At 30.2% G+C, this 14,590-nt stretch overlaps 1 protein-coding gene across 1 annotated transcript in view; it reads right to left on the bottom strand.

Annotated features, from left to right (window-relative positions):
• Window positions 1–2,416: 2,416 nt before the first annotated feature.
• Window positions 2,417–14,590, bottom strand: part of LOC142219511 (solute carrier family 23 member 2) — a 34,340-nt gene continuing 22,166 nt past the window's right edge. The window contains exons 2-8 of the mRNA XM_075288466.1: window positions 11,763–12,382; window positions 11,572–11,692; window positions 5,409–5,664; window positions 5,134–5,273; window positions 4,689–5,058; window positions 4,495–4,615; window positions 2,417–2,598 (exon numbers count right to left, since the gene is read on the bottom strand). Coding sequence (XP_075144581.1) covers window positions 2,538–2,598; window positions 4,495–4,615; window positions 4,689–5,058; window positions 5,134–5,273; window positions 5,409–5,664; window positions 11,572–11,692; window positions 11,763–12,382 — 1,689 coding nt within the window. The 3' untranslated portion in view covers window positions 2,417–2,537. The remainder of the gene's footprint in view (window positions 2,599–4,494; window positions 4,616–4,688; window positions 5,059–5,133; window positions 5,274–5,408; window positions 5,665–11,571; window positions 11,693–11,762; window positions 12,383–14,590) is intronic.

The following is a 14,590-nucleotide window of genomic DNA, read 5'->3' as shown; positions in this document are numbered from 1 at the left end:
AGCGCAACTATTTTATTATAATTTATTTAAATAAAAACGAAAATGAAGAGCTGAAAACATAGTTATTAGGCTTAAAATTGTGAAAGGTATATTGGTGAGCAATTTTCGAATTTCCAAATGGAATAAAGTAATAGTTTTTCAGATATTTTTCCAGAAACTAGAGATTAGCAAGATAGGTGACGAGCACAAGCGGAGCACATGGTTAGAGCACCTGAAGCAATGTAACCTAGGCCCAGGAGCAAGTAAATTGTGATTAACCCCGCTATGATTATGAAATCCCATCACCTTTGGCGGCGTGACTGTGGCTGATACGAAGAGATGCGTTAGGTTCTTTAACCGAACCTTTGTCGAGCATCCCGAGAGTGATAGAGAAAAAAGGAGAGCCACTCGTCGTATACGTGGTCTCCGAGTCGATGACACACCACAATTTGCCACAGCCGAAGTTACCATTGTCATCAACAGCGCGAAACCATCCAAGGCGCGGGGCCCGACGGAGTTTCAATGCTAATGCTGAAGCATTTGGGAATACTGGGAGTTGAGTACCTGACCAGACTCCTCAATTTGTCCTTGGAATCACTCATTATACCTGATGTCTGGAAGATGGGTGGGGTGATTCCACTACTGAGGCCGGCAAAAGATTGAGTAAGGGTGAATCGTACAGACCGATATCACTTTTCTTGCCAGTAGCCAAGACACTTGAGGCACTACTCCTCGCCAGCCTTGTGGAGAATTTCCCAGCTGCTCACAATCAACATGGAGACCGTAAGGTGCATAGCACGACGACAGCCTTACATGCCATTTCGGCACATATTAATATGGGACTCAATCAGCCCAAGCCTTGTTATAGGACGGTCCTCGTTGCGCTTGACCTATCAAAGGCATGCGATACGGCCAACCATTCCACACTATTCGAGGACATCGAAAAAAAACGTCCTTACCGGCAGGTATCAAGCGTTGGGTTCTCAATTATCTGTGCGGACGCCAGTCGTACGTGGAATTCAGGGACAAGAAATCAAAACTCCGTAAAGTTAAACAGGGAGTTCCCCAGGGTGGGATAATATCTCCGGCACTATTTAATCTCTACCTGTCCTCGATTATACCCCCCCGACGGGACGAGATTGTATCATATGCGGACGATTGTACAATTATGGCATCCGGGCCTATTGTTAATGACATATGCGATCGTTTAGACGTCTACATTGCTGATCTTACCAGTTATTTCACTAGTAGAAATTTGAGGATATCTGCCACCAACTCCTCAGCCACACGTTTCACTACATGGACGGCGAAAGTACGTAGGCAGTTGAATGTTAGAGTCCATGGTGAAATAATTCCGACAGTAAACTACCCCAAGATACTCGGGGTCACATTCGACAGCCTTTTTAAGTCGTCTGCTCTTGTCACTGCAATTTGTAAACAGCTCCGCAGTAGAAACAAGGTCCTCAAGTCACTTGTTGGCAGCACTTGGAGTGGGGACAAAGAAAACTTGTTGACTAATTATAAGGCAATTGGCCGGTCAGTGGTAAACTATGCAGCGCCAGTGTAGCGCTGCAAACGAGCGACATGCAGTGAATACCATCCAGACTTGTCAGAACGCTGCCCTCAGAACTGCGATGGGATGTCTCTGTAGTACACCCCTGGATCAACTTTATGCGGAGTCGAAGAAGTACCTCCTGGATTGCTATCGAAGAAGTACCTACTGGGTTGCTATCGCAGTAGCCATCCAAATCACCATCTTGTGGATAGGTAACCACCACCCAGGAATTTAAGGGTTTATCTTCATCTTCTAGAGTTCGAGATCCAGCGTTACAAAAGTGAGCCTCTAGATCAGGTTGCATATCAGACAGGGCTGAACATGATTCATGAGGATACTGTAGCTGAAGCGGTGAGAAGCTACAAGGATAATCATCCGATCATCGCCCATAGCACCGGAGGAAAGATACCTCTCGCTCAGAGGTCTAAGATCAGGCAAGTGCAGCCGCCTCAATTCCTACCTATCAATGATTGATAGCAGCGTAGCTGACGTCTGTTCCATCTGTAACCAAGAGCCACATGACACTCGTCACGTTTTCGCTTGCCCAGCTAAACCTACCCGACTTACCACCTGATCACTCTGGACGCACCCCATCCTTGTCGTAGGGTTCATAGATCTGGACACCAATTGAAGAGCCAAAGCATGGAACAAAATGGGTGAAATTACATTAAAAACTGTCATAATAACAAACTCTTTTTGAGCCAAAACGCCAATAATAAGTTTGCTGTTTTTTGGCAATTATTTGCGAATTCTTCTTGTAGTGCAAATAATGGTTTTCATAACCACCGCCATAACTGGGTATATAAATAATCTACACTACAAATTAATACATATGTATGCGGATAAGTTTACCAACAAGCGGCCCACTACGATTAAAATTAATTATTTTATGAGTAAAATATCACTTTACTTAATAAAAAGAAAAACAATAACAAAAACATATATTTAAAATTAATTAAAATCAAATACATATAAGTACTTCTCATCGACAAGGAAACAAAGATCAGCTTTGCTTTTGTAATTTGTAGGTTGGCAAGAACGGCACATAGTAGGTCCATTTCCATCTGTAAGAAAATAAATCATCCATTATCCAATCCAATTGTTGGGATAGTAGTTTAATAATTTTATACAAAAACATATATAAATATATAATAAAACTAATTGTATTATTATACATGAGATCCTATCACGGTTGAAAGTCGTGCCGAAAAAAATGCATGCCAAAAAATCTACCAAACCAAAAATCGGAAAAATTTTTAATGTTAGAAAAAATTTTATTTCGCCAGAAAACTTTATTTTTCTAGAAAATTTTGTTAAAATTTACGTCCATCGAAATTTTGCAAATTTTATTTCTATAAAAAAAAATAATTTCCATAGAAAATATTGTCATTTTTTTTGTCAAAATTTCTTTTATAGAAAAATTTGTCAAATATTTTTTCTATAGAAAATTTTTTCAAAATTTGTTTTTATAGAAAATTTTGTCAATTTTTTTTCTATATAAAAAAAAATGTTGGCAAAAATTTTTTATATAGAAAATTTTGTCAAAAATTGTTTTCTATAGAAAATTTTGCCAACATTTTTTTCTATAGAAAATTTTGCCAACATTTTTTTCTATAGAAAATTTTGCCAACATTTTTTTCTATAGAAAGTTTTGTCATTTTTTTCTATAGAAAACTTTAAAAATGTATTTCAGCTGTGGCAACCATGGTTCCTATTCAGGAACCATTGTCCATTCAGTCAATGAAAAAAATTGTCAAAATTTTATTTCTATAGAAAGTTTTGTCAAAATTATATTTCTATAGAAACTTTTGTTAAAGTTTATCTACTTTAAAATTTGACAAAATTTTATTTCTAGAAACTTTGTCAAAAATTTACCTTTTCCTTTATAGAAAATTTTAACAAAATTTTATTTCTGTCGAAAATTTTGTCAAATTTTACTTCTTAGAAAATTTTGTCAAAATTTACCTCTACAGAAACTTTTGTCAAAATTTTATTTCTGGAAACTTTTGTTTAATTGCAAAAGTTTTATTTCTGTAGAAAAAAATATTTCTATAGAAAAATTTTTACTTTTTTTTGTATAGAAATTTCGTCAAAATATTTTGTATAGAAAATTTTGAACAATAGAAATAATTTTGTAAATTTTTTCCATAGAAAATTTTGTCAATTTTTTTCTATAGAAAATTTTGTCAAATTTTTTTCTATAGACAATTTTTTCAAAATTGTATTTCTATAAAAATTGAAGGACATTTAGTTGGAAAGGAATATCTTGGAAAATCTACCAAAATATGAAGAATTCTTCCAATCTACCAAACAGTAAAAAATTACCATGTTTGGTAGAATTCTACTAGCTGTGGCAACAATGGTTCCTATTCAGGAACCATTGTCCATTCAGTCAATGAAAAAACATTGTCAACATTTTATTTATATAGAAAATTTTGTCAAAATTTTATTTCTATAGAATATTTTGTCAAAATTTGACTCCATAGAAAATTTTATTTTTTCAGAAAATTTTGTCCAAATTTTATTTCTTTAGAAAATTTTGTCAAATTTTACTTCTATAGAATTTTTTGTCAAAATTTACCTCTATAGAAAATTTTACCAAAATTTTATTTCTATAGAAAAAAATTATTTGTAGAGAAAATTTTGTCACAATTTTTTTTTTCTGTAGAAATTTCGTCAAAATATTTTCTATAGAAAATTTTGCCAATTTTTTACCATAGAAAGTTTTGTCAACATTTTTTTCTATAGAAAATTTTGTCAAAATTTTTTCTAAAGAAAATTTTATTTCTCTGGAACCTTTTGTTAAAATTTTATTTCTATGTTATAGAAAATATTGTAAAAATTTTGTTCTATAGAAAATTTTGTCCAAATTTTTTTCTATAGAAAATTTAGTCAAAATTGTATGTCGAAACTTTGACAATAGTCAGTTGCAAAAAAAAAAAAAAAAACGAAGTACTTACTTTCGTAGTGTTTCCATTCCATAGGGAAAATCATAATCAGTTGCAGTGCCATCATTTACATTGTCACTGCCTAATGGCATTTCATTGGCCCAAGCAATGAGACCACGTTCCTTAGGAGTACCTAGGAATTGAAAAAAATATATATGTTATTATATTTCCCCTTTTGAATCCATCACATCGTTATTCTGACATACCTGGTATAACATTATCGAGAAAACATCCCAAAAGACCACCAACTAAAATTGTTGTACCCAGAAGAACAGTCAATGTTGAATCGACAGTCTGATTGCCCGTTTGAATTGCCGTTGGATGTTGTTGAATCCATTTACACAAGACCATGGGAAAGAATATTGATAAACCCAATATATAGAGATTTCTTGCCGACCGTAGGTCGACATATTGTAATGTAGATAGACCAAAGGCTACAATCATGCCAAACATTACACAGAATATACCACCAACAACCGAGTCTGGAATTAATATGAAAACAGCACCAAATTTTCCTATAACTCCTTGTAGAATCATTATAAAAGCTGCCCATTGGATGACACGACGTGAACCAATCTAAAAAAAATATGTAATGAAGTACATTACACCCAAAGAAATTTGTTAGTTAGACAACAAAGAATATATTAATACCTTAGTGACACCAATAGCCCCGACATTTTCGCCAAATGTATTGGTTCCATTTCCCGCCCCCCAAAGACCAGCCAAGACCGTTCCCAAACCTTCAGTGCCAATACCACGATTAATGGCATGCAGGGGTGGAGATTGGGCTCCTGTTAATTGACAATAATAAACAAAATTAATTAAACATTTTAAAGTGAATAGTAATAATAACTTAATAGTATCAATTGGCTTCTTCGTGTCCAATAAGCTGGAATAAAAATTGTAATAAATATTGTCGTACTTACCAGACATTTGAGATACTGTTGGATAATAACTTAACGATTCTACCGTACATGCCAAAACGCCAGCTAACATACCCAATACACCAGACAATGTAACCGAAGGTATGCCAAATTGTCCTGGATATGGGACATAAAACCATTTGGCATTTGTTAAAACTTTGAGGCGAGCGTCTGTTCTTGATGGGTGACCTTCTTCAAAGACATCGGTAAGGGTTAAGATACCACAGAGACCCCACATTATCATTATTGTTAAGAGAACCTAAAAACCAAGTATATATATTAAAGTTTTATGCTGAGGGCTCTGAGGGGCTCAGGCTTAAAGTTTACGATAACTTTTATTTCTATAGAAAATTTTGCCAAAATTTTATTTCTATAGAACATTTTGTCAACATTTTATTTCTATAGAAAATTTTGTTAAAATTTTACTTCTATCGAAAAATTTGTCAACATTTTCTTTCTATAGAAAATTTTGTGAAAATATTACTTTTGTATAAATTTTATTTCAGTAGTAAATTTTGCCAAAATTTTATTTCTACGGAAAATTTTGTTAATTTTTTTTTGTAATATATTTTGTCGTATATTTATTTCTAATGAATATTTTGTTAAAATTCTATTTCTATAGAACATTTTGTCAAAATTTTATTTCTATTGAAAATCTTATCAAAATTTTATTTCTATAGAAAAATTTGTCAAAATTTTATTTCTATAGAAAATGTTGTCAAAATTTTATTTCTATTGAAAATTTTATAAAAATTTTATTTCTATAGAAAATTTTGTTAAATCTTATTTCTATAGAAAATTTTCACAAAATTTAATTCTATAGAAAATTTTCTCAAAGTTTTTATTTCTATAGAAAATTTTGTCAAGATTTTATTTCTTTAGAATTTTTTTGTCTATATTTTATTTCTTTAGAAAACTGTTTAAAAATTTTATTTCTATAGTAAATTTTGCCAAAATTTTATTTCTATAGAAAATTTGTATTTCTGTAAAATGTTTTGTCAAAATTTAATTTCTATAGAAAATTTTGTCAAAATTTTATTTCTATAGAAAATGTTGTCAAAATTTTATTTCTATGGAAAATTTTGTCAAAATTGTATTTCTATAGAAAATTTTGTCAAAATTGTATTTCTATGGAAAATTTTGTCAAAATTTTATTTCTATACTAGCGTAACCCGGCCCGCTTCGCTGCGCCTTCCGAAGCATATTTGGAGGAATATTTTGCGTTAACTTAGTCAACTATATCCTTCGTGCTGAAAAAAAAAATTCGAAAAGATTTGAATTCTTTTAAACAAATCGGACTACTTGATTTTTCGTTTATAGGTACAAATATTCTTGTGAATTTTAAGTGTGGTTTGTCAAGGAAAGGTATCCTTCTCCTCAACATATCTGAAAATTAAGCACTATATTATAATAACATACAAAGAATTACTGTTTCCCATCCAATAAATCGGAAAAAGCAAAAATAGTAAAAAATTTTACCATATTAACATTTGATAAATGTTGGAAAATGACGCACCCTCTACGTTTGCTGCCAATTTCATGTAAATTTAAGTTCTTTACTAAAAAGAAGTCTGGCAGAAGCCTGTGCAAAAATCATAAAATTATGTACCGAGTTCCCATTTACGGACAACCCTCTACTTTCAATTTAAGAAAAAAAAAAAACGGACAAAAGGGAACCCTCCCCCCACATTCGCTCCACTCCGACCTGATATCGGACTATCACGTACCCTATATTAATTTCGCAACTACTCAATGGTCCCTATAAATTCTATCGAAGTAAATCGACAAAGTTTATTTCTATTTTCCCCTTCCCCAACCAGATATGCCCTTTTATTTTTATTAAAAAATCGAGAACCTGATATAAATTTCATAACCCATTTTTTTCCGTAAAATTTCAGTCGGGGGAGTTTAGTTTTGTTTGTACTTTCAAACAAAAAAATTCGGGCAAAGGGGTGGTCCCCCTCCCCGACCAGATATCGAAAAATAATGTAGCGGATTTTTGTCTAGATGCCAACCCCAACATTCAATGAAAATTTCAAGCAAATCGCATAATTTTGTTCCAAGTTTCAAAAAGTAGGGCAAGCGGGAGATCCCTCTCCCCATCCACATATGAAATCATCGGGTACCCCATATTAATTCCATAACCTCACCACATGTTCTCTGTAAATCTCAGATAATTTAGAGAATTTTAGTTTTTTCACTGTACTTAAAAAAAAGTCGAAAGGGGAGGGGAGGCCCCCCTCCGCCACCATATATCGAAATAAAAAGTAGCGGATCTTTGTATAGATGCCAATGTAGCGGATTTTTGTCTAGATGCCAACCCCAACATTCAATGAAAATTTCAAGCAAATCGCATCATTTTGTTCCAAGTTTCAAAAATAGGGCAAGGGGGAGGTCCCCCTCCCCATCCACATATGAAATCATCGGGTACCCCATATTAATTCCATAACCTCACCACATGTTCTCTGTAAATCTCAGATAATTTAGAGAATTTTAGTTTTTTCACTGTACTTAAAAAAAAGTCGAACAAAGGGGAGGCAACCCTCCGCCACCAAATATCGAAATAAAAAAGTAGCGGATCTTTGTCTAGATGCCAACCCCAATCTTCAATGAAAATTTCAAGCAAATCGGTCAACTTTGGTCCAATTTTCAAAAAGTCCGACGAAGGGGAGGTCCCCCTCCGCGACCAGGTGTCAAAAAATGAGGTACCCTATTTTCACCACATGAACGCCCCCTACGATCTCTGAAAGTTTCAAGTAAATCGGTTCAGCCGTTTCGGAGCCAACTCGGAACATACAAACAAACAAATAAACAAACATTGATTGAATTTTATATATATAGATAGATAACATTTTGTCAACATTTTATTTCTATAGAAAATTTTGTTAAAATTTTACTTCTATCGAAAAATTAGTTAACATTTTATTTCTATAGAAAATTTTGTCAAAATTTTATTTCTATAGAACATTTTGTCAACATTTTATTTCTATTGAAAATCTTATAAAAATTTTATTTCTATAGAAAAGTTTGTCAAAATTTTATTTCTATAGAAAATGTCGTCAAAATTTAATTTCTTAAGAATATTTTGTCAAAATTTTATTTCTATAGAACATTTTGCCAAATTTTAGAAAAATTTTATTTCTATAGAAAATTTTGTTAAATTTTATTTCTAGACAAAATGTTGTAAAAAATTTATTTCTATAGAAAATTTTCTCAAAGTTTTTATTTCTATAGAAAATTTTGTCAAGATTTTATTTCTTTAGAATTTTTTTTGTCTATATTTTATTTCTTTAGAAAACTGTTTACAAATTTTATTTCTATAGTAAATTTTGCCAAAATTTTATTTCTATAGAAAATTTTTATTTCTGTAAAATGTTTTGTCAAATTTTTATTTCTATAGAAAATTTTGTCAACATTTTATTTCTATAGAAAATGTTGCCAAATTTTATTTCTATAGAAAATTTTGTCAAAGTTTTATTTCTATAGAACATGTTGTCAAAATTTTAATTCTATAGAAAATTTTGTCAAAATTTTATTTCTATAGAAAATGTTGTCAAAATTTTATTTCTATAGAAAAATCTGCCAAATTTTTATTTCTATAGAAAAATCTGTCAAATTTTTATTTCTATAAAAAATGTTGTCAAATTTTTTATTTCAATAGAAAATTTTGTCAAGATTTTATTTCTATAAAAGATTTTGTCGAGATTTTATTTTTATAGAAAATTTTGTCAAAACTTTATTTCTGTAGAAAATTTTGTGATCATTTTATTTTTTAGAAAATTTTGTCAACATTTTACTTTTTTAGAAAATTGTGTTTGTTACATTTTTTTCTGCAATATATTTCGTCGAATCTTTATTTCTAAAGAGAATTTTGTCAAAACTTTATTTCTGTTGAAAATATTGTCGAAAATTTATTTCTAAACAAAATTTTGTCGAAATTTTATTTCTTTAGAAAATTTTGTATAAATTCGAAATTTTATTTCTAAACAAAAATTTTTCGAAATTTTATTTCTTTAGAAAATTTTGTTAAAATTTTATTTCAGTAGTAAACTTTGCCAAAATTTTATTTCTGTAAAATATTTTGTCAACATTTTATTTCTAAAGAAAATTTTGTAGAAATATTTTCTTAAGAATATTTTGTCAAAATTTTATTTCTATAGAAAAATTTGTCGAAATTTTATTTCTTAAGAATATTTTGCCAAAATTTTATTTCTATAGAACATTTAGTAAAATTTTATTTCTTTTGAAAATCTTATCAAAATTTTATTTCTATAGAAAATTATGTCAACATTTTATCTCTATAGAAAATTTTGCCGGCCAACTGCACTCAAATCGATGATTTGACAGTGGCATAGGAAAAGAGATATGTTTGTACGAAAAGAAAATTTTGTAGAAATAGTTTCTTAAGAATATTTTGTCAAAATTTTATCTCTATAGAAAATTTTGTCGAAATTTAATTTCTTAAGAATATTTTGTCAAAATTTTATTTCTATAGAAAATTTTGTGTAAATTTTGTTCTATAGAAAATGTTGTCAGCGTTTTTTTCCTATAGAAAATGTTGCCAAAATTTTATTTCTATATTTCTGAAATTTCTATAGAAAATGTTGTCAATCTTTTTTTCTGTAAAAATTTTTGTCGAAATTTTATTTCTAAGGAAAATTTTGTCAAATTTTTATTTCTGTAAAGAATTTTGTGGAAATTTTATTTCTAAAGAATATTTTGTCGAAATTTTATTTCTATAGAAAATTTTGTTAAAGTTTTATTTTTATAGAAAATATTGCCAAAATTTTATTTCTATAGAAAATTTTGTCAAATTTTTATTTCTGTAAAAAATTTTGTCAAAATTCTAAAGAAAATTTTGTCCAAATTTTATTTCTATAGAAAATTTTGTCCAAATTTTATTTCTATAGAATAATTTGTTTATATTTTAGTTTTATAGACAGTTTTGTCAAAATTTTATTTCTATAGAAAAATGTTGTCAAAATTTTATTTCTATGGAAAATTTTGTCTAAAGAAAATATGTGTAGTAGTTCTTAGTTAGAGAGGAATATTTTTTTAAAATCTACCAAAACATCATTCGTAAGTTAGATTGATTTCAACGGACGAAGATGTCTAGATCGTCGCAGAATTTCTCCACGACCCATGGATGGACGACCGAGTTTGAAAGACATTGAAACTAATTTGAATTTGAAAGACATTTAAACTAAAATACTATATGTTCACCCAAGCTATTAGAATAGTTCAAGTGAGTCTGAAATAGCGCGCAGCCGCGATACCTACTCTACTATGTTGGTCATGGTTTAATAAGTTTCGTCGAGACACAATGCACTATCACAGGGTGGTTGATATATAATATAACAAAGTAAAGCGCTATAACAGGTCGGCTGATAAGTCCCCGGTCTGACACATAGATGGCGTCGCTCGTATTAAATACATATTATTTTTATATAGTACCAACCTTCAAATGATTCGTGTCAAGATTTGACGTCTGTAAGTCAATTAGTTTGTGAAGCAACTTTTGTTATTGTGAAAAAAAAATGGAGAAAAAGGAATTTCGTGTTTTGATAAAATACTGTTTTCTGAAGGGAAAAAATACGGTGGAAGCAAAAACTTGGCTTGATAATGAGTTTCCGGACTTTGCCTCAGGGAAATCAACAATAATTGATTGGTATGCAAAATTCAAGCGTGGTGAAATGAGCACGGAGGACGGTGAACGCAGTGGACGCCCGAAAGAGGTGGTCACCGACGAAAACATCAAAAAAATCCACAAAATGATTTTGAATGACCGTAAAATGAAGTTGATCGAGATAGCAGAGACCTTAAAGATATCAAAGGAACGTGTTGGTCATATCATTCATAAATATTTGGATATGCGGAAGCTCTGTGCAAAACGGGTGCCGCTCGAGCTCACATTTGACCAAAAACAACAACGTGTTGATGATTCTGAGCGATGTTTGCAGTTGTTAACTCCTGACAGTCGGCTGAGTGGACAGCGACCGGTGAACCGTCTCCGAAGCGTGGAAAGACTCAAAAGTCCGCTGGCAAAGTAATGGCCTCTGTTTTTTGGGATGCGCATGGAAGGTCGTTTGAAGGTCGAAATCGCGGCAAAACGGCCCCATATGCTGGACATATATATTCACCTGTGCAATTTTCATAAACCACTTACCGGAAATAATCGAAATAGTAAAAACGGACGAAATTCAATACCATGTCCTTTACGATATGATGGCATAGGTATGGGGACATTTGACATAATTTGAGAAAATAAAGTTAACATGGCTGTGGTTCTAAAATTATAAAAAATATATATATATATATAAAAATATTAAATTAAAAATAAAAAAAATCCATATTTACCCCACAGCAATGCCCCAATGCTTTGATGCGGTTTCGGCAGCATGTTCGAAAAGTGTTAAACCCACCAACGATACTGTGGGCACAATAGTTAAAGGTGTGACAAATCGTAGTATTTTTCCTACTAAACCAGTGTAGCCTAGAATTACTTGGAACATGGCCGAGACAGCTATTGCCCCTGACAATTCACGCATTCGCACTTGCCATAGCTCTTCACGTTCCTCTTCATCCATGGCATTTATTACTTCATCCGCGGGACATTTCCATTGGGGTAAAGCTAATATGGCTAGAGTTGGTACCAAAAATGATATGGTACCACCCTGGACAATGGGCAAACGTACACCCCAAGTAGCTTGAAAATATGTCACTATACCTGTTACAAAAATCATTGTGGAAATAATTATGCCACGATTTGGATCTTCATCGGACATGCAGAGAGCTGGTGTTAATATGAATGGTATGGAAACAATAGCACCAATCATAGTCAAATAATGTTGAAATGCTAAGAATATACTCAAGTACCAGGGTGGATCATCATTAATTCCATATAACAATTTAGTTGTTTCCTCCTTAGTTTTGCCACCTTCATTTTGGGAACCGATGTCATTTTGTTTATTGGTGGGCTGGAATAAAAAACAAAATAAAAAATTTTTAAATTTTATTCAATGAATTCACATACGTCAATTTATTTAAAATCGTAAAGATAAGGTCATTGTAAAATGTTAGCCGGATTCTATGTTCATCTAAATTACAAAGAGGCTTTGAAACACCCATCAGAATCAATGCTCCTGGAAACGGGATTGTCCGTGGATTGTGGAAAAATTGAGCGGATGGTGATAGGCCAAACTCAAAAAAAGTCAAGACTTTTATGCATCCTAGTTCATATTGGCGTATGATTGTTAATAAATGGGAAGTAATGTTGATCATACGCTACCATTATCGAGTTGCTAGCGAGTTGCATATTTCATACGCTACCAAGAACAAGTTAAAGTTTATTTTTAAATGCAACTAAGAGATACTACACAAATTTCCTCTAGAAATAAAGTTTTGACAAAAAAAAATTGGTAAAATTTTCTATAGAAATAAAATTTTGACAAACTTTTCCATAGAAATAAAATTTTGACAAAATTTTCTATAAAAATAACATTTTGAAAAAAAAAAATTTTTTTGAAAAAAAAAATCTAGAGAAATAAAATTTTACCAACATTTTCTATAGAAATAAAATTTTGAGAAAATGATCTACAGAAATAAAATTTAAAAAAAAATTTTCTATAGAAATAAAATTTAAAAAAACAATTCTATAGAAAAAATAATAAATAGAAATAGAAATAAATAATAGAAAAAATAAAAATAGAAATAAAATTTTGATAATATTTTCTATAGAAATAAAATTTTGATTTAATTAGAAATAAAATTTAAAACAAAAATTTCTATAGAAATACAATTTTGAGAAAATCTTCTATAGAAATAAAATTTTGACAAAATTTTTTACAGAAATAAAATTCTATAGAAATATAATTTTGACAAAATTTTCTATAGAAATAACATTTTGACAAAATTTTCCATAGAAATAAAATTTTGTCAACATTTTCTATAGAAATAAAATTTTGATAAAATTTTCTATAAGTCAATATTCAATATCTTTAAACATTTTAATTTTCATATTAGACTATACTATCGAATTGAAAAAATGTTCTATAGAAATAAAATTTTGACAAAATTTTCAATAGAAATAAAATTTTGACAAAATTTTCTATAGAAATAACATTTCGAGAAAATTTTCTATAGAAATAAAATTTTGACAAATTTTTTTACAGAAATAAAATTTTGAAAATTTTTCTATAGAACTACAATTTTGAAAATTTTTCTATAGAAATACAATTTTGAAAATTTTTCTATAGAAATAAAATTTTAACAAATTTTTTTACAGAAATAAAATTTTGTCAAAATTTTATTCCTACACACAAAAAATTATCACCAAAATTTTTTCAATTAAACATTTAACTGAATTTGGAAACAGATTCAATTAATATGTTAATTGATTCGATTAATTATTTAATCAAAACCGAATAAAAATCAATTAAAAAAATGATTGATATTTGTTACGTTTCCAATTAAAATATTAATTGATTCAATCAATTTGTTAATCAATTCGGAAATAATTTTCAATTACAAACGTGATTGAAAATATTTCCGTTTCCAATTACACATGTGATTGATCCAATCACCTTTGTGATTGAAATTGAATAATTTTGAGCAATGGAAAGAGCGAAAAGAGAACAAGAGAATGGGTATTTATTAAAAAATGTATGATGGAGAGATCAGTCTGTGGAAGTAACTCGTAACGAAAGGTTGGGTTTTTGTTTTTTGCGTAAATTGAAAAACATGATTGGCGACATTCTGTCTGCTGCATTCAAAATATGTGCATAAATATTTTGAACTCAATAACAAATCATAGCAAAGGGTTGAAATAAATAAAGTGTGCAACAACAAATGGTCACGTGGTAAACGTTTGAAAACATATATGACAGAACGCATTAGAAATTACCTGTGTTTGTGGTATTGTAAAAATGGAAAACAATCTACGTTTATTGAAGGTAAGAAATTGTGAAATGTGAATAATTTCCATTGAAGCATGTTTACATTAAACGGACTAAAATAATATATATTTTTTCATTTCTTTTAGTGAGCAATTTTATCTCGTGAAATTGGTCAATCAATCAACTCCATCATTTTATCAAATATATAAGAATATGTTTGTAATCAAAAGGTGGGTACCATATTGATCTTTAAAAATTATAATTTTTTCACTCCTAGTTTTCTTAAAACTA

This window comes from Haematobia irritans, chromosome 1, assembly GCF_050003625.1.
Source record: "Haematobia irritans isolate KBUSLIRL chromosome 1, ASM5000362v1, whole genome shotgun sequence".
NCBI lineage: Eukaryota > Metazoa > Arthropoda > Insecta > Diptera > Muscidae > Haematobia > Haematobia irritans.
Note: the sequence above shows the minus strand (reverse complement) of the source record. Positions and strands in the feature narration are given on the sequence as shown.